A 24,101-nucleotide genomic window follows, 5' to 3' on the forward strand; every position below is an offset into this window, starting at 1 on the left:
AAATTTATCGATTGTCTTCCCTTCTGACTGGTGCAGTTTCTGTAACTGATATCTGTGCAGCCGAAAATTTGACTGGGGCTCAAGGTGTTTCTCAAACTTGTCCCATAATGTGGCTGGTTTATCTGCTTTAATATTCCAGCAGTTGAATATCTGTAATCCCTCCTGACCTACCCATATCAGTACATAATTAGCTTGCTCCTCCTCCGACTTCTCATAAAGTGGTCCGGCGAAGATTAGTGAACAATACTGTTTGAATTCTTGGAAAGCTGTTGGAAGACCCGTGCTGGACCAGTCCATACGAGGTGGCGTTAAACCTGACAGTTCACCCATGATGGTACGTGTATATAAGGCCTACTGTACCATACACTGGGTATCGACACACCGTACAAGTACGTGTATTACTGCCAATGACAGGATACTGTCTAGTTTCCACTCACCACACTGTCCAGTAATTGCTACTGCAGCAGACTCAAACACTGCGTGTAATGTATACTCCGGATGCGTGTACACCCGAGTATTACAGTGCTCCAGATAATTTTTGGCGTTGATGAGTATTTACTCACCATTTTTTTATGTATGAGTATCGGCAAGATCCTTATGAGTACTCCTTGTTGGCAGTACTCATCATATTTTCTTAGTATGAGTATCGACCAGAATATTAACATATTTTGCCTTTACAACCTCATTAGTTTAAGAGGTACTCACACAAAACTTGACATAGTGATTGTACACCACCCAAAGACTCTGCCGTTCTTTGGGAGGTGTCCAAACTCCATGTCAGGTTACGCAGATTAAGTGCCAACTTCCATTTTGCTACTGTCTCCTCGCTAACAAAACTACCATCGTGTTTCTTCTTACTAATCTTAGCCTTGGTAGCGACAATGTCCAGACAGTTTTCAACAACTAGCGAGATTATACTTATAGGTGAAACTATATCTTCCACTGACGAAACATTCCTTGGTCTTGTAGGATTCATATATTTTAAAATGCTCTGACACTGTTCGGCAGCGCGACGTGTATACTTCATGTTTGTTTCTGCAGACTACGGCAACGTGCGTTTTTATTACCGCGGAGTAAACTGAATTCTAATTGGCGAATCAAATATAATGGACCAATAGTCAACAAGCTTAGATCACACACGTTCGACTTTCCTTATTTGGAATTAATTCCGGGAAGGCCGGAGTATAGACTGCGTTCCAGTCGCAACACCAATTCTAACTTCAGAGCTTTGTAAAATAAACTACACACAGGAACTAGTCACGATAGATAGTAGATAGACTGGTTCACGTACTGACACACAGCAGCCATAGCGAACTTAATGAGTGGGGCACCGCGACCAAGCTACCAGTCTATTAGCGAGAGAGTCGAGCCGATACGGGAGTAGATGGAAGGTTAGCGTACTTAGAGACCCTAAGCGTACTGATACGATCGGTTTGTTTTCTCATGTGCGTATTTAAAAAAACACAAGCGTATCTATACGCATACCTTTGAAAATTACATGCGTATTTGTATGAAATTCATGCGTATTTACGCAAATACGCAAGCTATCTGGTGCACTGTATTACTATTACTTGTCCTCTAGTAGGCCTATAGTGCACGACGCGCACATATATGCATTCCACCGGGTGATGCCGATGTCGCATACTGCCGCGATCAATCGTGGCAATGAGGTCGGTGCAGACAAATCCGAAATTCTCGCTCCTAGCGCTGGCCAACACACTGTCAATGTCATACAGATGTTCACCGGAGTGTTATTTCAACACTGCGATGACTTTTACCGCTGCCACCATGTAAAGTATCGGATGTCCAGACATAATTGGGTAAACAACATTTATTCGTGCTTAGCATAACATGGCCGAGCCCAGAGAGGACTGCTTTCAGTAACAGTCTACATACGCGGGTATACGCGTAATTAATTAAGAGGCATTTCGGTATTTTTTACCCTGCCTTTTGTGCCTTTTAGTGTTTAGACAGCATATATGGTTAATTACCAAAAGGTACCTAAACGCAAAAAAATTTACCGAAAGGCATTGAAAGACAATGAAAAATTCAAGGAAACATACGGAGAAATCAGTAAAAATAAGATATAGTTTCTATACGTAAATCGTGGTAAATACATTAAAAACGCATTATTTTATTGAAAATTCCCATATTTACTTACAAAACATCCAAGAGATGGCGCTGTGGCATGTAAACATTGGCTGCGAATTAATTATTTGTGTACCTCATTTCAGGCCGAGTTCAGTCATTTTTAGGGCATTTCGGTGGAAATTTTTGACATTTCAGCTCCGGACTGCTTTTTTCTTGTCTTCCGGTAGAATTCGATGTTCTCATTGCGCCTTTCGGTGTTTTTTAGGTGCCTTTCGGTGCTTTACGGTGTTTTCCGGTGCTTTTCGGTGCCTTTCGGTAATTAGACGGACCCTGGTTGCTACAGCAACCAACGGCGACACGATGTCATGTCAAAGTAAGTAAATGATGGTCGTATCGTTTACACGGAAATGAAGTTATTATTAATATTAGTGTATATAATTTGTTCTATTGAAAAGATGCCCGGGGAATAAGTAACTTGCGTTGCAGGACACTGCCTGTGCCAGGGCAGTGTCTTAGACTTAGAGTATTACTACTATTAGTCGTACGGCATACTTAGTACGCGCGGGCTTAGTCAAGTTAGTGACTGTGAGTGTGATGCATATGCATTGTTACCAGTGCAGTAGTGTTATGTGTAAGGTGTTATATGGAGAGTTTAGTTGTTGCACATGTTTGTTTTTTATGGTTGAGAGTGTCAGATACAAATAACATGTGGCAGTTCATGCTTACACGTTAACACATTAACCAGTTTGTTTGGCAAGCTAGCATAATGGAAGTATACACACCAGACCAACACAGAAATTGTCTTTATGTACAGATTGGCTATATGCCCTGGGCAGCCGTGCGTATATCTGACGGCTGCCCGGGCGCACCGGTTCTTCGATCTTCGCTAAGATTGCCCCGTCCGGCAGTTTTTAATTTAGCTAAATTATCGTCAAGTAAACAAGGGTTAGGTTAGAGTATGGGATTAGTTTTAGGGTTAGGGTACGTTAGGTTTAGGCTAGAGTTAGCGGTTTTTGTTGTTAGGGTTAGCAGTGGCGTAGGTTCCGAGGCAATTGAAAGCAGGGGGGGGTGGGCAATGTGAGAGAGCGAAGCGACGGAGGGGGAGTTGGTTGGGAGGGGTATCCCCCCTCCCACGTTGCTTCTGCCTCTCAGTCGGAAATGTCTTCGTGCTGTTGTTGGGGGGGGGGTGCGATTCCTGCCTCTTTCTTCGGTAGGGAATTTTTGAAAATTTCGCTGCATGACAAATGGATTTTCTCCACACTTAAAATTCAGTTATTAGGCGGTAAATCTTATATGAGAGAAGTTGCATATGCCTGAATCACTTATAACCCCCCTCCCGGCTTTTTATTTTTTCACTCCAACTCCGATCAACGTGGGACGATGGCCCCTGGCTGTGCGCCGGAGGCTCTGAGGGTACACACGACCAGTGTGGACCTAAGCAAAGGTAGCCAGCTTGAAAAATGGTGTACTAGAAACCAGTGTTTTTCAGGGCAAGGGAAGAAAAGAGTTAAAGCGACCAAGACAGTTGATGAAGGCTATTCTCAACGGGGCGAGGGGTGTTCCCCTGCCCACTTAGTCAGGCGTAATTTTTTTTTTACATGAAAAATATGGCATCCTCAGAACATGGGCAGTTTTTCACATTTCATTTCATTATTAGGTGTAGGTAATATCTGGTATTAGATCAAGGTCCCATTTCAGCGGCCCTCTCTCTTAATTTTTGTACTCTCGATCAAGAGGGGGTTATGGACCTCTTGTGCGCCCCCCCCCCTATAGCTGACGCCTATTGTCCTCTTGTGTTGGTTAGCAGACTACCATTGCAATCTGTGCAATTATCCGTCATCAAACTGTTTTTCAAGTTCTCATATAAAAGTTAAAAGCTTAAATTATTTTTTTTTTTAAAGTAGAGGCATATTGAATGAAATCGAAATAAAGATCTACGGGAAAAACAGGTAGATGTGTTGGAACTGCACTGAATAAACATGCAATTTATTTAAATTACAAAAGATTTACATCGTTTAGAATACAATAGCGTTAAAGATCACATTTAACATTTTGTTCGTTATAAAAAATGTTTTTGCTTTCCTCTGATGAAGAACTAAAAATCATATTGAAATTTGATTTCAAATAAAAACAAAGGTGGCTGCAAAAATAGCCGCTCTATTAAAATAAAAACGAAATTTACCATGAAAAGAATTGTTTTTGCATTTCCATTTCTTTTCTTCTGTCAATAAGAGTTCAGAACTATAAAATTCAATCAAAGCCAACTTGCAACAGCACAAATCTGAGCAAAGAAGAATTATCTCCTTTCTTTTAGTCATGTTTTTGTCTGCTGCAGAAATCTCAAATTCCAAAGTCAAGTCTTCTCGTCGATTTTGCACAGAACATTTTGAGGATTTCGTTGACATTATTGTCATTCACTAACTCCTGTTCAACGAAAAGGAGAATGAGAGCAGAGAATCGTGGCTGGGTCATTGTAGAACGAAGTTTAGACTTGACAATGCTTATTTTAGAGAATGTTCGTTCAGCAGATGCAGAAGTAAAAGGAATTGTGGACAGTCCTGTGAAGACGCGTGAGAGGCAAGGGAAATTTTGTTTGTTTGTTTGCCAATCAACAGGGGGGGCCATGGCCCCCTTGTGCCCCCCCTTAGCTACGCCAGTGGGGTTAGGGTTAGAGTTAGGGTTAAGAACTGCCGGGCATTTAGGAAAACGAAGACCGTGCCCGGCTGCCGGGCATATAGCCACAGCGTTTATTGTATGCTATGTACTGGTTGATGATACGGACTCCAAAGTTAGAATATAGATAGATGTGAATGGGTATAACATAAACGTAATATTACGTGCTTCGCATGTTTCCACTGTGTGCGGACCAGCTAATATTGCGTGGTTGTGATCGCTTATTTCTACGCATGTTTGCACTCTGTGCGGACGACGTAATATTACGTGCTTGTGATCGGACCGCTTGTGACAGATCGGTGTTCACGACACCCGTACACTGTACAGCATTGGAGATTTCCAAAAAAAAAATCTGCTCTGATGAAATTCAACTTGTACATCTCATATGGGAAACTATGGCCAAATAGCTACTGAATATTTAACTTCATTATTACATGGTTATTTCTACTTACATTATGGGGCTTACACAAATCTCAGACACACAGACACAGAACAGAGATACACAGAACAACACGAAATTGAAACCTGTTGAAACAAAACGAAATACAAACAGAACGAAAACAAATCAGCGCCCCTTATTTTCAGGCAAATGTTTACCTTTTTTGTGTTTTTTTTTTCTTTTTTAAGACCGAACAAACGGTTTTCAACCGAATATAGTTTAGAACCCGTCCCGTGTACACATCGATCTCTTCTGTAAATTTGGCGCTATTTGGATCCAAACTGACGGAGCCTTTCATTAACATACATACAACATTTGCCAAATTATAGTACTTAAGATTAAGATAAAGTCGAGGAGTCTATCCTCCCCTTCCTGGTAATCCAGATTCTCAACTTGATCCTGGGGTGGGGCTTGTGTGGCAAATTTTGGTTGGCGCTGCCTTTGAAATTTGAAATTGAAATTGAAATTTGAAATTAAAATTGAAAATAGAAATTCACACGTTTATTTTTGCGTGCTGGCACACTCGTGTGTCATTCCCGGTTGTAGCTTTTTCCTCAATTCCAGGAAAGAGTTTTGCAGTCGCTCTCTCATAGTCCAGCAATGCCCACCCCCTACATTTTAGTAGTGATTAGTACTATGCTGAAACAATCGTGCGCCTCCCCCCCCCCGTACTTCAATCAATGCCGCCCCTGCCAGCAGGCACGTATGCAGCGTCGATGTGCACAGCCATACACGCGTGCCTCGCGAAAGCTCAAACCCCCTGAGCTTCCAGGGCCCTTACGCGGGCCCTGGACCCCGGCCGCAAGAGACTGCGCTTCACACTCGTGGTTCACATTCTATAAACAATCGATCCTCCTCGCTCGTACAGACAGACACTCCACTATTTGCGCTAGCCGTAATACACTGTTTCAAGTGCGTATGTACTACAGCCCAATATGTATTCCCCACACGTAAGCTACCGTTATACTTTATTTTTGCAACTAGTATATATATGTGATTATTGAAAAACTCACAAATAATAAACAGAATAACATACACAGGAGATCGACTGGACTTTTTACTGTTGATGCATTTAGAATTTTTCACTTGCCCGTTCGGGCAAGTTAATTATTATACTCACGTTGCACTTGCCCGAATGTCCATTCCACTTGCCCCGGGCAATCGGGCAGTCCTTAATGTCAGGCCCTGGATATATCGGAACATACCCTGGTAACTATCTGATATGGTTAGGGTTAGGGTTACCCGGTGAGGGTTAGGGAGTAGGCGTAGGCGGTAGGCGACTCCCTAGACTCGTTAGTGGAGTAGGCGAGGTACAGTCCGGCATATTAGATAGTACCAGGGTACGTTCTGGCAGTACCCGAAGAGACATAGACCCTCTCAGCGCTACTACTACTACTAGTTCTAGAGCTATTAAATTAATTATTAAAGCCACTTGTTGAACTTGAAGTTACCTTGAAGTTTCTCCTTCTCGCTTCTCACTACAGTCTACATGACCTGCTATGCTGAGAGGGTCTATGTCCCCCAGGGTACTGCCGGAACGTACCCTGGTTACCTGGTACTATATCTAATATGCCGGACCGTACCTCGTCTACTCCACTAACGAGTCTAGGGAGTCGCCTACGCCTACTCCCTAACCCTAACCTTAACCCTAACCCAACCCTAACCCTAACCCTAACCCTAACCCTAACCATATCAGATAGTTACCAGGGTACGTTACCGGACCGTACCCAGGGTACGTTCCGGCAGTACCCTGGGGGACATAGACCCTATGAGCCCTACTACTACGTGAAACAGTCAAAGAGCCTGGTCAGGTTAGCCCAATAAAGTGTGCCCTAAAAAAAATTATAATTTGACACTGTTTTAACTTTTATGGTAAAATTTAGGCTAAATTAGCATCATTGGTGATGGATACTGGCATAGTGAATACTGTCAAAATGCTGGTTGTATCACTGCTCTGATGTCATCCGTGACGTCAGCCGCGGCTCACTACACATGTACTCGGGCAATCAAAACACTCTGAAAGTTCACATGCATCGTTATATGGAGAAATGAGTACGTACAGAAGTGGCACCTAGTGTTAGCCATCGAATACGAATGAAAATGAAAAATCGGCTAATTTTGTATAAAAAGCTTGACTGTATCCTTAAGTTTAGCTTCTTTGTTTCTGTCATTCCGTATTGGAATTCCCTCCCTTCCTCTTTAGTTAATTGCAAATTTGAGGTTTTTTCTACCATGATCTGCAGTGTTGATCTGTATATTTTATTAACTTTTTGTCTCTTTCTGCCTTCGATATATTCCCTTGAATTTTGAAGACTACTATTTATGAGGTTATTTATGAGGTTAATGAACATTTTACTTTCATCATCGCCGTGGTGTTGGAGGCGGGCACACTGAAGAAGCAATGGCTTCACTCCTTAATGCCAACATCTTTTCAGTTAGGATTATATCTATTCAACAATAATATTTGGTAGGTTGTGCACTGCAAAGAAAGCTAAAATTATCTGAAATAGGGCTAAAAATGAAAGATGGGTATTACATCATCTATTAATTTTATACACTAATTTCTGAAAATATTTGTACCGTACTATGTAGTAAGGGTACTAAAAGGGTTACATTAAATTTCCGTTATTAGAACTGTTATTGGCATTAACAATGGAAAATGATCCAGAGATCACCTCTGCTGCTGTTAACCACACTTCAGAAGCGAATGAAAAAGGGGAAGAACTGTCAGCTGCTGTTATTGGTAGGCAACAACAACAGCAGCATACTGCTATCGAAACTGATATCACTGATGCCAATGGTAATAAGCACCCACAAGAGTCAAGTACTCAAACGTCACAAACACAAGATTGTGATGAGCCAAAAGTAGAGGCGGCCACACAGGTGCAAAATGGATTCGAGCAGAGTGCTGGCTCAACTGCTACTGCTAGTGATTGTGTGATGGAGAACTCCAGGGTCTCTGGGACACAGGCAGCGAGTGTCAGTGATGGCACGTTAAATGTGACTGACAAATTTGGCACAGTGACAGACACCTATGCAGCAGAAGTAGCAGCGAGATTGGACGAAGAGAAGAATGACAGCGATGCTGAACTCAAAGGTATTATTTCTAAAACAGAGTAAAATCTTCCCTCAAGTAGAGTTGCTACTATATATCTGCGTGCTCTCACCATCGCTCTCTTTCTCTCTCTCTCTCTCTCTCTCTCTCTCTCTCTCTCTCTCTCTCTCTCTTTCTCTCTCTCTCTCTCTCTGCTCCTCTCTCTCCATCTCTCTCTCTCCTCTCTCTCTCTCTCTCTCTCTCTCTCTCTCTCTCTCTCTCTCTCTCTCTCTCTCTCTCTCTCTCTCTCTCTCTCTCTCTCTCTCTCTCTCTCTCTCTCTCTCTCTCTTTCTCTCTCTCTCTGTGTGTGTCTGTGCGTGCGTGCGTGCGTGCATGCGTGCGTGCGTGCATGTGCTTACGTTCATGCGTGTATATATATGTATAGTATATACATGTATAATATTTTTGTGTGTGAGCATGTGCTTGTGTGTGTGCACCTTCTGTTTATCTGCTTTTCTTCACTTGTCACCATCAACTTTAGGGGGTCCTGACAATTAAATATTGGAACGTAACGCGGCATGACACTGTCCCTAACGTGCTGCTTACACATGCAGGACATTTCATCGTGCCTACACCGACGCTGGCAAATATGGGCAGCACTAGCGGCTCAGGTCCCATGCACATGCGGTCGCGGCCACACTCAAGCGAGATCACGTGCAACAGGCCCATGATGGAGAGCAGCAAAGAGCAGATGTTTGGCATGTCCGAAGAGATCATTGTCAGGGTCGAGATGCGTAAGCGAACTCAGCAGTGAAGTAACTGAGTCCTAATTCCACATCTTATCTGTCGTTTTTGTGAAAGCTATTTATTATGCAAGCTTTCGGTGAAATTAACCTCCTGTTAAACTTGAGAAGAATTCTGCTGAAGGTGACATTCAAATCTCACTAAGCTCTCCAGCAGATTTATCTCGGCATTTAGCGTAAGAATATTTTGTGTTGCAGCTGATGGTAAAATTAAGCTCATCAAGGTAGACATCGACAGGTCCCGACAGCAGAGGAATCAATACCTTGGTGGTTTCAAACATCGGGAGACGGGTGTTAAGTTTCTTACCGCGTCGGCACAGACTAACAGGGAGCTTCGACCCAATACTGGCAAAGTAAAATACTCCAGAGATACGCAGGTATACCCAAGTAATCGGCAGCAGATTTTTTAGCTCACCTTGACATCGTCAAGCTGAGCTATTGCCATGGGTCGTCGTCCGTCGTACGTTCGTCCATCCGTCCGTCCGTCCGTCAACATTTCGCTACGGTCAACGATAACTCAGGAACCGTTTGGCCCACATGTTTGAAATTGGGTATAGTTGTTACTGCTATGCTCCCATATTAAACGTCCTATTTTGAAGCACGCCAGTCGACGTACTTTCGAGCCACGGCAATTTTTTGGCAAAAATGGGAATTGCCATTAGTCAGTTCAGGTTCAACGCATTTTGCTCATTTTTGGTATGTGAATGAATAAGGACTGGCCCTGGGGGTAGATTCATCAAGCTGCGTATGCAAAATATTTTGCGTAAATCTTGTGTACGCAATCGACGTCACGTTGCTTAGTTGCGATTCATCAACACAGCTATTTAGTAAATTTGCGTACGATTTCGCGTACGCAAGCGAGGCCGTTCATCAAGCGAAGCGATTCATCAAGCTAAAATTTACGTAAACCTGTTGCGTAACTTTACACGGAGCGACGACGGTGCCGTAAAACCACTCGAAATTTCCGCAGGTTTTCCATGGCATACCGCCAGCATACATTATTTTATTGAGAAAACATAAAATACTAATCAACTAAAAATAAATAAATAATTACCATACTACACAGACAGGCCGGCGCCTTTGACGCTTCTTTTTTCATAGACTTGCGCATTGTTTTCGTTATAAGCGAGTTCGTAGTTAAGCCGTTGTACGTGCCACACGCACCGCACGCTGTACGGTGCACACGCACGCCACTTGTATCGTGCACGTGCCACACGGCACGCACGCACACGGCAAGCACAGCACGCATGCACGTGTAGTGCACACGCACGCACGCGCGCCTCGTGTACGTACAAACGCACGCACGCCAACGCACGGTGTACGTGCCACACGCACACTGTGCCACAGTCCACGTTACATGCACCAGCACGCACGCACGGTACGTCACACGCATGCACACGTACACACTGCCACGCGCACGCACGTATACGTGCACACGCACGCACGCACGCCCGTGGTATGTACACACGCTACGCACGGAGGACCACGGTAATGATACGTGACACGCACGCCGACGCCACGCACACGTGTACAGTGCCACACGCCACGCATGTGTACGATGTCGCCTGCTTCGATGCCAGTGTTGAAACGCAATCATACAAACGAAATGTGACACCCTATCACATCCCCCAGGCGACTCAGTAGGACATGAGCTAGCCGAGCCATATTGTTTAAATACAAGATGAGGCGTCAGTTTGGTTCCTATCGCGTACTGCTGTCGCCACAACACGTGTGATTCGGTTCTATGCTAGCACGCCTCTCAACGAGCAGCAGCCCCACGATCGGCGTAGTGCATTTACACTGGAATTCAATCAACATGTTTAGCTGTACGCAGGTGCCTACGCGCGCTGCCGTTGATGGAATCGCCACCGTACGAGCTTTGCGCTACTACTTCGTAGAAGTCATACTACTAATAATGGGACCACAATAGGAACATTGGGTAAAAATCGACAATAACACTTGCACACAATATCAATATTTAGAAAATCAGTCTCAATAAGATAATAAGCATGCGGGAAAAACTGTTACGTTATGACATTTAATTGATCAGCACAACCCAACTTAGAACCCCTGCGGACATAATGGTTAATAATGGTTGTAAATAACAAAAAGTTATTCAATTATATAACAGCATGTACGAATGGGTTGCGACTTTTCATTTTCGAAAGCCTCTGACTAAACAATGTTTTTCGTGCTTATTCTCTGGTGGAAATATGTAAGCAGATTCCTCGGCGTATCGAACTGTTGACGCTACCCACGTACACCCATACATTGTGAGATCGACTACACGAATAAAAGAAGATTCATATATATTAGCATAGCAGACAGCGCCAGCGAGCTGCCCGGGTTACTGTGTCCAGTGGGAACAGTCTGCAGCGGATATCCGCCGCCGAAGGCGCGTCGCCGCACTGCGGCCGCCTTTTAGAACGCAATCGCTGCGCCTGTCAATAGACCTTAAGGGTTCTATCAGATCGCGACGTGCGGACGGGTGATGTTATCGGTCAATTCAGGATGTGTGGGCTTGCGACAACTTTTAGGATTATCCAACGTAGTGCGGAGAATAACTCCAATGGTCGCTAATTGGAATTGTTTCTTGGTGCGCCCGTTTAGCTTCTTTTCTGCTTAGAACAAACGATTTGAATTTGTTTTTAATTATTACGCCCTTCGAATATCATTCTCGCTTACTATCGCTAACCCATAGATGGGGCGACGAAGTCTCTCTGGAGGGCATGTTTCGAGGAGATTTGCCACAGAAGTAAGGCGCATATTAGGCTCTAGACTGCCCCCCGCCGTGCGAGTTGTAACGCTCGACGTTACTATTAACTTTAGGGGTTCTACGAGAGATACTTGGCGCTAATGAACGTCGCGTACCAGCAATGGACACGGCAGGCTACAGATTTACTGGCAAGTGTTTACAGTGGAGAATGTCATTGCTTGCGCCGTAGAGCGTTATGTGCAAAGCACCAGCCCTACTGTCTGTATAAGAACCGCCACATGTGACTGATGTTTGGGATCATGACGTTCATACTACAAGCATGTTATATATAGCACAGCAGAGCATAGCAGCCGCTAGAGCACATGTTCTTTCCAATTCATACCATACCCACTGGCATGTTTCTCCAATCCATATATATGCAGGCCCGTCGTACTGCGCTGCAGATTCCTTGCATAGGTGAGCCGGACCGCGTCTGGCAATTAGTTTCGTAATACTATAGTCTGGTAATAGTAATCAGTATAGTATTAGTCGTATACAATTCTTCTGCACGTAACTGGTACTACATTCAAGTGCTTCACGTCTGCGACATGCCCCTCACAAAGAAAATAACGTTCATACGCGCACACACTGTGCTTAAGGCGTTACTATTGCTTGTTCAGCGCGAATGAATATGGATTCACTATACCTGCCGCTATAGTGCCAGAACCGTTGCGTTTTACACTGCCTTCGAATGAAGGGCCTAGCTTGTCATATGGAGAGGACGACCGTCGGTAACGCGCCGTCACTCAAGCGAATTCAGGCTGAAGCACGGCCGCCATGCGAGAGTTGTGTAACGCTCGAGTTACTATAGACTTTAGTGTAGCGAGAGATTACTTGGGCGTAGATGAACGTCCGTACGCAGTCAATTGGACACCGGCGCAGCCTCCCCGAATCGTGACGTTCGCGTTTTTATTATCGTAGCCATGCCTTCTCCTTATGAACTGGGTGACCCGCGCTCGCATCTCCTCTCAGACTCCTACGCCCGTTTGCCGTTTTTGCATATTACCAGCCACTGGCAGCGAAGATCAGGCCCGACACGTACAGCAACGACACTGACATCAGCTTCGTTTAGCGACTGAGCACTAGGCGCACTAGAGAACCGTGCTAAAGATGGCGTTTGCCGCAAAAGATGCGTTGTTACCCGACCGCACTACTACTAGCTGAACTATAGTACTAGTAGTAGTAGCTACTACTAAGTTACCAGCAACTACTAGTACTCAGTACTAGTAGAGCTACCAGGGGACCGCAGAGCTAATAAATAGTAATAATGGACTAACTCTGTTTACTAGTATGTGAACATAACTTACTAATAATGACGCAACCTAGCTCTAGTACTATTAGCCACTTATCATTAACTGCCGCTGGCGCCGTTATCTGGCGGTCGAATGCGGTCGCTCTGCAGCGGCGAGTTAATGGTAAAGCTGCGCTATAGATACTAGATGCTATGACGAACCCTAACCAGTAACCGCTAACCTATTTATATTGATATATAATATTATATTTTAGATTGAGTGTAAATGACATTGGTTTATTGCCCATGCCATTGGAGCATTCGGCAGCCCATATAATATTGGGAAGCCATGTATTCTCTATCTTGAACCACGAGTACTACTACGACTACTAATACGACTAGCAGAACGCTCTTTCTAGGGTTAGAATACCCTCGTTAAGGCTATACTAGACACAGGCACTTGAAGCGCGTTTCAATAAAATATTTAATGCTAACTAAATAACGAAATCTATTTACTACGAAATTGCTTCATGTTTCTTAGTATCAGCGCCTGACTCTGCTTTTCAAGAAGGCTTCGAGCGTGCAAAGGCTATACATAGACTAGGACTCGCCTCCCACCTCGATTAGCCATTGAGTGACTAAGCTAGCCGAGAGGTTGCGCAGAGATGCCAGTCTATAGGGCTATAGGCGGCGGCAGGCGGCAGCACTGCTTTCCACTCCCGTACGAGCCTGCATTGGAACGTTGCAAAAACGTTGCACGTTGGGGCTGCGGAAGAGCAGCCGGTAGGTGCTGCGTGATTTGACAAGCCGATTTGCTATTACTGGCAAGGATTCGCGAATGTCCAGAAGTTCGAACGTCTGTTCTCTGATTGTCGTGCGTCACACAGTTACCGCGTTACGCGAACCAGATTACGTCGGTTGACCAGTTTTTATGAGCAAAGTTTCAACAGTGCTTGACGGTCCCAAATGTCATGACCGCTCTAGTTGTCACGCGCCCCCACTAAAATTGCGCGACTGTTCGCTTGCGGCCTATGGCCATCCGTGCGCCCGCCAATTCATTCGGCGCACTGGATCCATCAGCTTCACGCAAGCGCTGCATACGTACGCTAGGACGTTCCGGCGGTCGTGCGTGAGCGCCCTCGATAGCCGCGGAATCCGGAGAAATCTGCGTCTTCTCAGCCGCAATTAGTGATCAACATCTCCTCTATATCGCTGCAACGCTTCTCTAGTATTCCGTCTCATCTGGATATTGGTCTTTGAGTGAAGCCTTGGCGCGTGCAGACCATGCACATTGTAATTAAGCAAAATGTTTTGTTATTGAATCAGAAAATGCATAGCTTTGGACATGCGCTACAATGCATTCTGAGAATTCGCAGGCAAACTAAAACTCTTGAACTCAGACGTGAGTAGTTAGCCTCTGAACTGGTCTGCGTTTATGCTCGGTTTCAGTATCTGATTTCGGTTCGCCTTTCACTTACGCAGCATCAGCTGTACGAAGATCATGCAGGTGAGGGCAAGAAATAGTCATAAGGTTTTTTCTGTCATGCTGGCCAGCCACTGTGCACAGAGTGAGTGCTAAAATTGCTGTGAGATTGCACGCAATAACTGGGTTTTCACCGGATCTTCCCGGTAGACGATCTTGGAACGGTTTGACAGGTTATTGAGAACAGTGACAGGGAAACACTCCCGCGGATAACAGATGCAGGCCACGCGAGAGCTGAGGGAAATTGCAATCGTATAACAGGAATGTTTACTCACTCCTGCTTACAGCGTGGCTAACCTCAGTATATAGCTAGTAAACGCTTACAGTCCTTAACTCTACCAACTGCGTGTCTCTGTCTCTTTCTGCTGCAACCTGTTTGACTGGCGTGGTTTTTAGTTTAGTATTGGTTTCGCCGTTTCAACAATAGCATGGCTAGCTGGATCAGCGTAGTGAGCAACATGAAATTACTCATCCTCCTGTGTGGTGTGTTTATAGATTGGCCTTTCAGCCGTTTCACAATACCAAGCAATGAGTTGAGGGGTTTTTCACGGTATTTTTTGGTGAGTTTCACGGTTTGACAGGTTTTTTTCAGCTACGAACACTCCCCGGGTATAAGAGATGGCCCTGTGAAAATTGCATCCAGATCGCTTGGGCGGTTTGGCCGCCTATAGGGAAGATACATACATACGAACTCAAATATATATTAGATAACAGCAGAAACTCGTAATTGCTATGCTGAAGTAATCAGTGATATGTATGCTAACAGGTTAGACTAAATTTCTCTCTCTACCTTTATTAATTTCTCGATTTATTTGAGAGATGATCATTTTGAATCAACTTCCAGTATTTATGGAACAAATCGCATGGAGACCATGTATACTTACTCTATAATGTGTTGCTGCAACACAGTGGATGCTCTGCTGTTATACCAATGCACTTCGTGTGCATGTGAAATTCATGCAGAAATGTGACATTTCGTCTGCGTAGACGTACACTACCAAGCAGAAGCAGCAGCAGACCACATGCTCCACATCAACACAGATGACAAAAGCAGGTGTCTACGTAACAGATGAAGAAGACAAGGTCATTACAGCTGGTCCGTACTTCAGGGGCGATGAATACCTTGCACTCATTCTAGAGAAGGTATGTGCAACTGTCTTCTGATAACCTCACTTCTGAACATGTATGCAGCTCCTAAATATTAGGAGAACATTCTACTGGGACGGCATGTAAATTCCTTGTTGGCCACAGAAAATGGCACAATTTCTAGGCTTGCAGTGTCTGTTTTTCATTGTCGTGGCATTATCGTGTCGCTGTTCTTTGCTTTGCGGTTTATCTACGCTAGCGTTTCTGCCAATGATCACTGTCACAGCGAGACGTAAAACGCAAGCTTTCAAGCAGACCCAGTAAAAAAATTTACAAAAAAAAAAACAGGACAAAAGTAGGATTTTGCTGGAAAAATTAGAAGAAAAGTAGGACTTATGCGGGCTTTCAGAAGTAGTTTTTACTCATACTTACTAATAGAATTCTCCTGTAAAGTTGTGGTGTGCACCAAAGAGGTATGTACACCACCTGGGATCTGCAGTGACTACTCATTACCCCAAACCCTTCCCTTTGTGATTTACGTATGAGAGAGTGTAACATCGTCATCAATAATATTGAATGACTGAGAATTTTGTTTACGATATTTTGGTACAAAAAATTAGGAAAACAACTAAGAAAAAGTACGAATTTCAGGGAAAAATTAGGAAAAGTAGGAGGGAAGACAAAAAGTAGGAAAAAGGAATATGTATAGCGTGGAATGCCGTATCGTAGACAGTAGACGTAGATAGCAGATGTAAACGGTAAACAACTATAGGTTTTATTCTAAACACGAATAGCAACAGTGAATACACATACCAAGTTGTAGTCGGTGACTCTCTCTGTTTCTCTCAAAATCTCTCCTTTTTAAACCGTACGCGCGTTCGTCGCGACCTAAACAGACTTCCTAGTTTGTGGCACGACTAGTGACCACAACGACCGGTCGCGACGCCCGTCCGCTTGTACCGGCCGGAGTGCCGATACTCGTGGCCATTGTCCGCTTAATGACCGTTTGTTTGTTACAGCCCTCCGCATTCTTGTTGAAGTTAATGTGTCCCCTGTCCATTCTGCATTACGGGTGTTCTTAATTATGTAGCTAATGGCTTCTGAGTTCATTGCCCAAACCGTTGCCTGGGTAATATGTCGGACTTCCCCATGTCTCTATCTTAATGCCAAAATGCCGTACTACAAATACTTGAAAGCCTGCAAACATTTTGCGCAGGTGATTATCATCCAGAAGTATTTCCGACGTATGACGGCTCGCCGAAAGGTTGAAGGCATGAGGCGAGATCGCGACTTCAGTGTGGAGTGGGATAAGGGGGAGACACGACGCAAGGAGCAGGAGAAGCAGGAGAGACTCCAGCAAGAGTACGAGAGGCGTGTTCATCCTGGGAAGAAGTCCGATTTTGACTTGATCTTCTCAGCTCTTGAGAGTGAGCTAATCCGTTTGCTGTCATACTGCTTCGTGATAAGCCGAATTGTGATTGCGCATGTTAAATTTTTACTGACAGCGTCAGTTGAGTTGAGGATGTACTAGCGTCAAACACTACAGTGTGTATAGATATGGGTTCAGTTCCACGACTGTTATATTGGTAATTAATTAAATAATCACATAAACAGTTGTATACAAACAGAGCCAATATTGGGAGAACTAGTTGACCTTACCAGAATTTTAGGTGCGAAAGAAAGGTTCCTATGATAACTTATGTGATATCTCCCATGAGTGTTTTATTGTGCGAATGATCTCTCTTGAGATGAGGTCTTGTTTAAGGTGGATTGTCATCTTCCTGCATTCAGGTTGGAGACGGGACAAGGAGGAGAAGATTAGTGCAATCCGGTCTGGGGCAGAGAGAAAGGCCGCGCTGTGCAGACTCTTGGAGGAGGAAACTCAACTCCTCTCAACGGTGGAACAATACAAGCAGCTTGCGGATGAGACGAACAGAGCCAAGATGATTGAGTCCTTCATTGAAAAGGTTCGGTTCGGTTTTCTCCTGTGTGAGAAAGATAACATCATGCAGCGCCGTGCAGTAAATTGGCAAGAAAATCTGCGATCGGGTCCGTCCACTCTGTTTATCCCTGCATCATAAGGCTTTAAAGGCTTTTGTCAACTGTTCTTTCAACCTTTTTGTCTTTCAACTGTTGCCGATGTGACCCAGTTCGTCATACACAGCTCAACTCGACTGGCTTCAACTAATGCGCGTCACCATCTCAGCTCTTTATTTCCAATCACAGACTGCGTCGCCGAAAAGATGGCAGTCGGCAGACGGCCGCTTCACAAGCATGGACACCCCGCTCACATTGCGTGCACGGGAGCTCAGGGACATCTACACCAGCATCAGCATGCCGAATCTGACGCAGGACGAGAGACTTGACGTGCTTCTCACGCTAAAGCACACGGTGAAGGTACGTCCCTTCGCTTTTAGACTGTATTGCCGCCCTTATCCCAGTAGGAAGACGTCTAAAATATCAACTGTGTGATCCAGGACGTGTCACATTTTCCCCAATTTTACCATGGTCCAGGGCTAGATTTGTGAAACAAATTCTTGTCATTATCAAGAATCTAAAATCTCAAAATAAAACTATTGAAATAAAATGTTGTGCAAAATGTAACACCCCTATACGGGTACAGGGGGCTAAAATGATAAAAGATGAGAAGAACACAATTACTTGGTGTGAAAATGGCGTCAGCATGTGGAATGGCCACTTTTTATTACTCTCATAATTGTCACCATAACCAAAACATTCATAATCATAAAGAGTAATAAATGTACAAACAGTCATGAACCTCAAAGTAACAAGAACTTGTTCATGCTTCAGTCTTAAATTGACCAATAAATCAAACTAATGACATAAACTACAAATCTTTTCATATGCTAGGCTTCCTCCTAAGTTCTATTCACAAGGCCTTAATGCTTCTATATGCATTCGTAATAAGTCTTATTCCTCAACTAATCCGATAATAAACCGATTTAAATTACGTGAACGCTGCTCACATTCTGATAATACATATCAAATCACTATATCTATTCACCATGTATTCATATACAGTAACTCGTGTTATATCCATGTTATCCTACATGGCTATAATTATAGAGAGTGTGATGCATGTGATTCAACCATTACAACCTATGAAATAATGAATACACTTACTGAAGTTTAAAAACCTACATTATTATATATACCTGTTACTTTTAAACTACCTTCAATATCTCCAACACTAATCATAAACCAATTACTATGTGAACACATAAGTAAGTAGTAACGCTACAGTAACACAACTACAGTACGCAAGTACAACTCCATCCTACCTACAGTACACAACAGTAATACTATCTGCACTACAACTCCGTTCTGAATGTATTTCTCTCTCAAATTATCTCTCATTTGTGAAATAACATATATCAATCATAATCTCAAAAGTGTCATTCATAAACATTCTTATAGCAAATCATTCATTATATAAAAGAAGCTTAACTAAAATGATAAAAGATGAGAATAACACAATTAATTGGTTGTGAAAATGGCGTCAGCATGTGGAATGGCCACAATCACACCCTACTCATTGTTCTCTCATCTCGAGTCTCCGGACTCTTCCATTTTCCCGGGGGTGGGTTGAAGCTCCTCAAGAGGTGCAAATTTAGCCAGATACTTGTGAGGGGCTATATTTTGGTACATGTATGCTCAAATAGTGGTTATATCTTTTGGTTAGGTTATTTTCCAATTTCATTGAATAAAACAAAAATGGGGGGGGGGGCATAATCAAACAGACAAAACAAACAAGTCTGTTTGATCAGGATTACAAAAAGTTATGACATTTTAGACTTGTGGTAGGCGTAATTTGATGTTTTCCCGGGAACATGACTAATGCTATGTGGTGAACATGTGACAATAACGCGACTCGGTAACACGACTGTAATGCCACACATTTAACATGTGACGTACTATATAAATATATGATGTGACACAGGAACATGACTGTAAGCTAACCAGGGAGATCATAGACCTGGTCGACAGGGAGGCGAATCTCATCATGCGGCGCACAAAGGAAGAGAACCTGCTTGGTCTACGCAAGCGCATAGCAACACTATTCCTCCAGTACTTCAAGAATCCCGATTTCAACCCTGGTGTGGTTAAGACGTTGAAGGTATGCGTGAGTGTAAACCACACTGATCAACATCAGCCAAGTTTGTTCATAGCCATGATGTCAATCTTAACCCCTACGCAATGGCTGGGGGGGGGGTGTTGGTGCCACCAGCCACTCGAATTCAAGAAGTCAGAATTATCTACAGCTCGCTTGACGGTGTATTGCCCCATCACGTCAACACTAACGAATGTGGTCACCCTGCTCTTGCATTGTTCAACGGAGAAGAAATTTCACGCTTGTCAGTACAACAACGTGCATTGAAACAACGTGCAACCTTCTCACTGCATTTCTCATTGTCCATGCTGGTAATTTGATTGAACAAACAACCAATATGGTGGTCGATTGACATAAGGAAATTCCCACAATTCAGTTATTAGATCAACACGCACGCCACATCTAGCGAATGCTGAATCGTGAGCCGACGCACCTATGTACCACCTTCAGTACAGGTACTTGTATTTGAATTACATATGCAATAAAGATTTAATAATAATAATAATGTATGTTGTTCGGGCAGGTTCCGCAGGATGCGTCCGCACTACAGGCAGACGTGCACCAGTGCCGCGGCTGCGGGCGCCACCTGCGTGAGGCGGACTATGAGCTGTCAGCAAACACGCGCGTGATGGGGCGCTGTCGCGACTGCCAGCGACTCGACAACAACGCTCGCCGCCGCGACGACCACAGCCTCTACCAGACGCTGCTGCGCGCGCTCAGGCGGGTCGAGCGCAGCTGCGACAGCGAGTCAAAGATAGCCTTCCTGCTGCAGGTACGACGCGGACGTTATAGTTAAAGTTTTTATTATGAAAATACTGCTCAGAAACGCTCAATCCGAAAAAACAGCGAAATATAGTCTCACCTCACAGTGGATATATCACTGATTACACCAACTTTAAAAACACTAAGATATAATAACGGTAGGTATCATGAAAGTGGGGAAAACACTGGCGAATTTTCGTAATTATGGCTTTAAAGGGTGTGCGTCTTGGATCATGCTGTTTCGAAAACTGCTGGCCTCCACTAACTTTTGAGAAATACAATTCAACCAAGCAGTGTACTACAACAGGCAATGTTGTTAGTCCAGAGAGACAGGATACCAGAGAAGTGTTGCCGAAAGGAGGTGTTGATCCTAAGCGCTGAGCGCAGATCTTGCGCGCAGTTCTGCGGCAAGGTGCACGCGACCGCGGGAACGTCCTACGACAGTATGCAGCGCTGGCAGCTATGGATCCGTGCGCCGAATGCATAAGCCGGCGCACGGATCCATAGCTGCCAGCAAACAGTCCGCAATTTTAGCGAGGGACACAGCTAGCACCCCCGCTGAGGAAGGTAAACTCCTTTTCTCTAGATAATCCCCGCACCTCATACAATCGAGTGCCTTGTGAAATACAAGAGAGGGTACCAAGATACAAGATACAAGATGATTAAGATATCGTAAGAATTTATTGGGACCATGGGTGATTACAGTTAAATGACGATATTTCCCAATTAGATATAGTGATGTATAGTTTATGCTAACAATTTAAAGCAACTCTTCAGTAGCATAATGAACACATGGTAAGAATTTATTGCTAGTACGATGGGTGATAAAGTTTTTTTGATCTGTTATGGTAACAGCTAGTTTAAATTTACTCGTCACTAACATATGTACTAATGTATTGTCACCGTCTTGTAGCATTTGAGGCATTTATTTGAGCATGTCAGTGATATCAGCAATGGTAACAATTTAACGTCACTGTGACAAGTAACGGATATAGCAAGTGAGAGTTACAAATACATGGCAATATATCGTAATATATGTTAGCACTGTATGCCTATATGCTTTACATTGGACGGTCGTTCAATTGTGAGACATTGCGCGACGACATGCCCCACGAGGAAAATGAAGACACAGAAAGAACGCATATGGAACAATACTTACGGAATACTTCATAATTGACTAACGGCATACTTGAGGACGGGCAAAATCGTCTGTGAAGGCACATGTCAAGTAGCACAGAAATATCGCCATTACCACAGAAATATCGTCAATGTTCTATACAGTATTACTATTACAGTTACAGCTACCTGGAAACAAAAGATGGTCAATCAACACACCAATGAACACATATAGCACTGACAGTAACGTTATGATGGTGCTTGCATGATGCTGTCTGCAGATAGGCTAGTTCCAATTTCAGTTTCTCTTGCAGTTCGCGCTGGATGAAGTTTGGGGCGGTTATAGCTAGAGTGGTACACGTTCGCCATGCACCTTGACTCGGGCAAGTATCGTTCGCTACACTGAAGCGTGTGGAACTGTCGAGCGGGTACGAGTCTAACCGTTATGCGGGTTATACCCGGTCATAGCCGGCCGATCCGTCTGCAACCAAAGTCGTAGGCAAATGCTATGGATATAGCCTCATTCCGCCATCTATCGCACGCCATATGTACTAGACTGATCTACACTCATGTACAGTCATGTGTGTTCAAATCTTTAGTTTAATGAGGAGAGAATCAATAGCAGATAAGAGTGAGAATGAAACTAACTGTAAACTGGATTTATTACGAATAGCGGAGACATGTTGTATTGTTCCTATATATCGGATCCTCTAAACTTAGCCAGAGTCAACGCTATGCATGAGCGCTATATATTGTTACATGCTTTCTTCTTTATAAAAGAACAAACTTCAAACTAATTACCGTTGACCGTTACTCAACAAACAAACATTACAGAGTCTTGACAAGAAAATCTCGCTTCCGATTTCTATAGAAGTGAAATATACCCTTTATCTTGAGTACATTAAATTAAATCAGTCTTGCAATGCTTCAAACTGTCTGACTCATCTAAACACAACTTTCTAGTAAAATGAACTCGAATTAACTTGTCATGTTGCTACTTTGAATAATGATTGGTTCATCCTAGCACTGTACGTCTCACAGATTAAGTTTGACCGGTTTGTAAACCTTCCTGCCACATCTCGACACAACCACTGGAGTGCGTGTCGATGTCTTTAACTCGGGTGGTGGTCTTTTGGGAGGACTGCCTGCGATTGGTGCGATTGGTGGAGGCGACAGGTCGGTCGGTAGGGGAGGATTTCTCCTGACGCCCGCACAGAATTATAGGTTTCGTCGTTTGCGAGGTTGTTCATGAACAATTAACCAGGAGCTCATGATAATTCTCCACATCGTAATCATCCATAACTACGTTGATATGCTGTCTCGCACCTTTACTATTCCAGCGAGGCTGGTTTCTCCCCTTGTGCAGACTTTCACATTTTGCCTCGAAGTGGTTCGGTTTGTGGCATTTTCTGCAGGAGCTCCATAGGCAGGACATAGCAGATCCATAGGCAGGACATAGCTCTTGTTTCAGTACATGTGTCTTGCCACAGTACAAACATTCTCTAGTGTTTGGTTTCTCTTCCTTGTGAGGGTGTCCCTTTCTACCTTTGTAGTCTGGAGTACGGTACACCTTCCTTTGTGTATACCTCACTTTGTGTACTGCTGCCTCTGCAGCTGCACCTCCATCTAGAGTGCTTACATTTTGTTTCGTGAGCTCTGCTGCTCTAGCTAGCTCAATAGTTTTATCCAGTGTTAGCTCAGGAGTTCTCAATAGCCTTTCTCTCAGACGCTGGTCTTTTACACCGCATACAAGTTTATCTTGCACTAAGGAGTCAGCTAGATGCCCAAAGTTGCACGTTTGAGATAGCGTCTTCACATCGGTGATAAATTTCTCAAGTGTTTCGTCACCTTGTACACGCATATTAAACTTGAAACGCGCTATAGTCTCGTTTTTCTTCGGTTGACAGTATCTTACTATAATTTGGCGAATGTTGTATGTATGTATGTATGTTTGTGAAAGGCTCCGTCAGTTTCGATCCAAATAGCGCCAAATTTACAGAAGAGATCGATGAGTACACGGGACGGGTTGTAAACTATACTCGGTTTAAAACCCTTTGTTCGGTCTTAAAAAAGACAAAAAAACAACAAGAAGGTAAACATTTGCCTGACAATAGGGGGCGCTGTTTTGTTTACGTTCTGTTTGTATTTCGTTTTGCTTGGTTTCAACACGTTTCAATTTCGTGTTGTTCTGTGTATCTCTGTTCTGTGTCTGTGTGTCTGAGATTTGTGTAAGCCCCATAATGTAAGTAGAAATAACCATGTAATAATGAAGTTAAATATTCAGTAGCTATTTGGCCATAGTTTCCCATATGACTATGAGATGTACAAGTTGAATTTCATCAGAGCAGATTTTTTTTTTGGAAGTCTGCAATGCTGTACAGTGTACGGGTGTCAACCCGTACATAGCATACAATAAAACATTTCTGTGTGGGTGTGTGTATTTCACTGTGTACTTGCCAACCAAATGGTTAATGTGTTACGTGTAAGCATGATTGC

The 24,101-nt window shown here is 43.7% G+C and overlaps 1 protein-coding gene across 2 annotated transcripts; it reads left to right on the plus strand.

Moving 5' to 3' along the window:
• The first annotated feature begins 2,382 nt into the window (after positions 1–2,382).
• Positions 2,383–20,541, plus strand: LOC106813613 (IQ and ubiquitin-like domain-containing protein). Of its 2 annotated transcripts, none has more exons than XM_014817795.1 (10): positions 2,383–2,464; positions 7,836–8,300; positions 8,852–9,031; positions 9,239–9,417; positions 15,497–15,652; positions 16,812–17,022; positions 17,387–17,562; positions 17,822–17,992; positions 19,557–19,733; positions 20,251–20,541. In XM_014817795.1, the coding sequence occupies exons 1-10, from the start codon at positions 2,452–2,454 to the stop codon at positions 20,521–20,523; spliced, it is 2,001 nt and encodes a 666-aa protein (XP_014673281.1). In that variant the 5' UTR covers positions 2,383–2,451; the 3' UTR covers positions 20,524–20,541. The 2 variants fall into 2 exon arrangements, with proteins under 2 accessions (XP_014673281.1, XP_014673283.1); XM_014817797.1 differs by lacking the exon at positions 2,383–2,464 and adding an exon at positions 6,105–6,153.
• The last annotated feature ends 3,560 nt before the right edge of the window (positions 20,542–24,101 follow it).

This window comes from Priapulus caudatus, unplaced genomic scaffold (genome assembly GCF_000485595.1).
Source record: "Priapulus caudatus unplaced genomic scaffold, Priapulus_caudatus-5.0.1 Scaffold799, whole genome shotgun sequence".
Lineage (NCBI taxonomy): Eukaryota > Metazoa > Priapulida > Priapulimorpha > Priapulimorphida > Priapulidae > Priapulus > Priapulus caudatus.

What these genes read in the sequence shown, in the direction of transcription:
- LOC106813613 (XM_014817795.1), top strand. An exon ending in GATCTTCTCAGCTCTTGAGA is followed by an intron (nt 17,023 to 17,386) that starts GTGAGCTAATCC and finishes TCCTGCATTCAG; the next exon opens with GTTGGAGACGGGACAAGGAG. An exon ending in TTGAGTCCTTCATTGAAAAG is followed by an intron (nt 17,563 to 17,821) that starts GTTCGGTTCGGT and finishes TTCCAATCACAG; the next exon opens with ACTGCGTCGCCGAAAAGATG.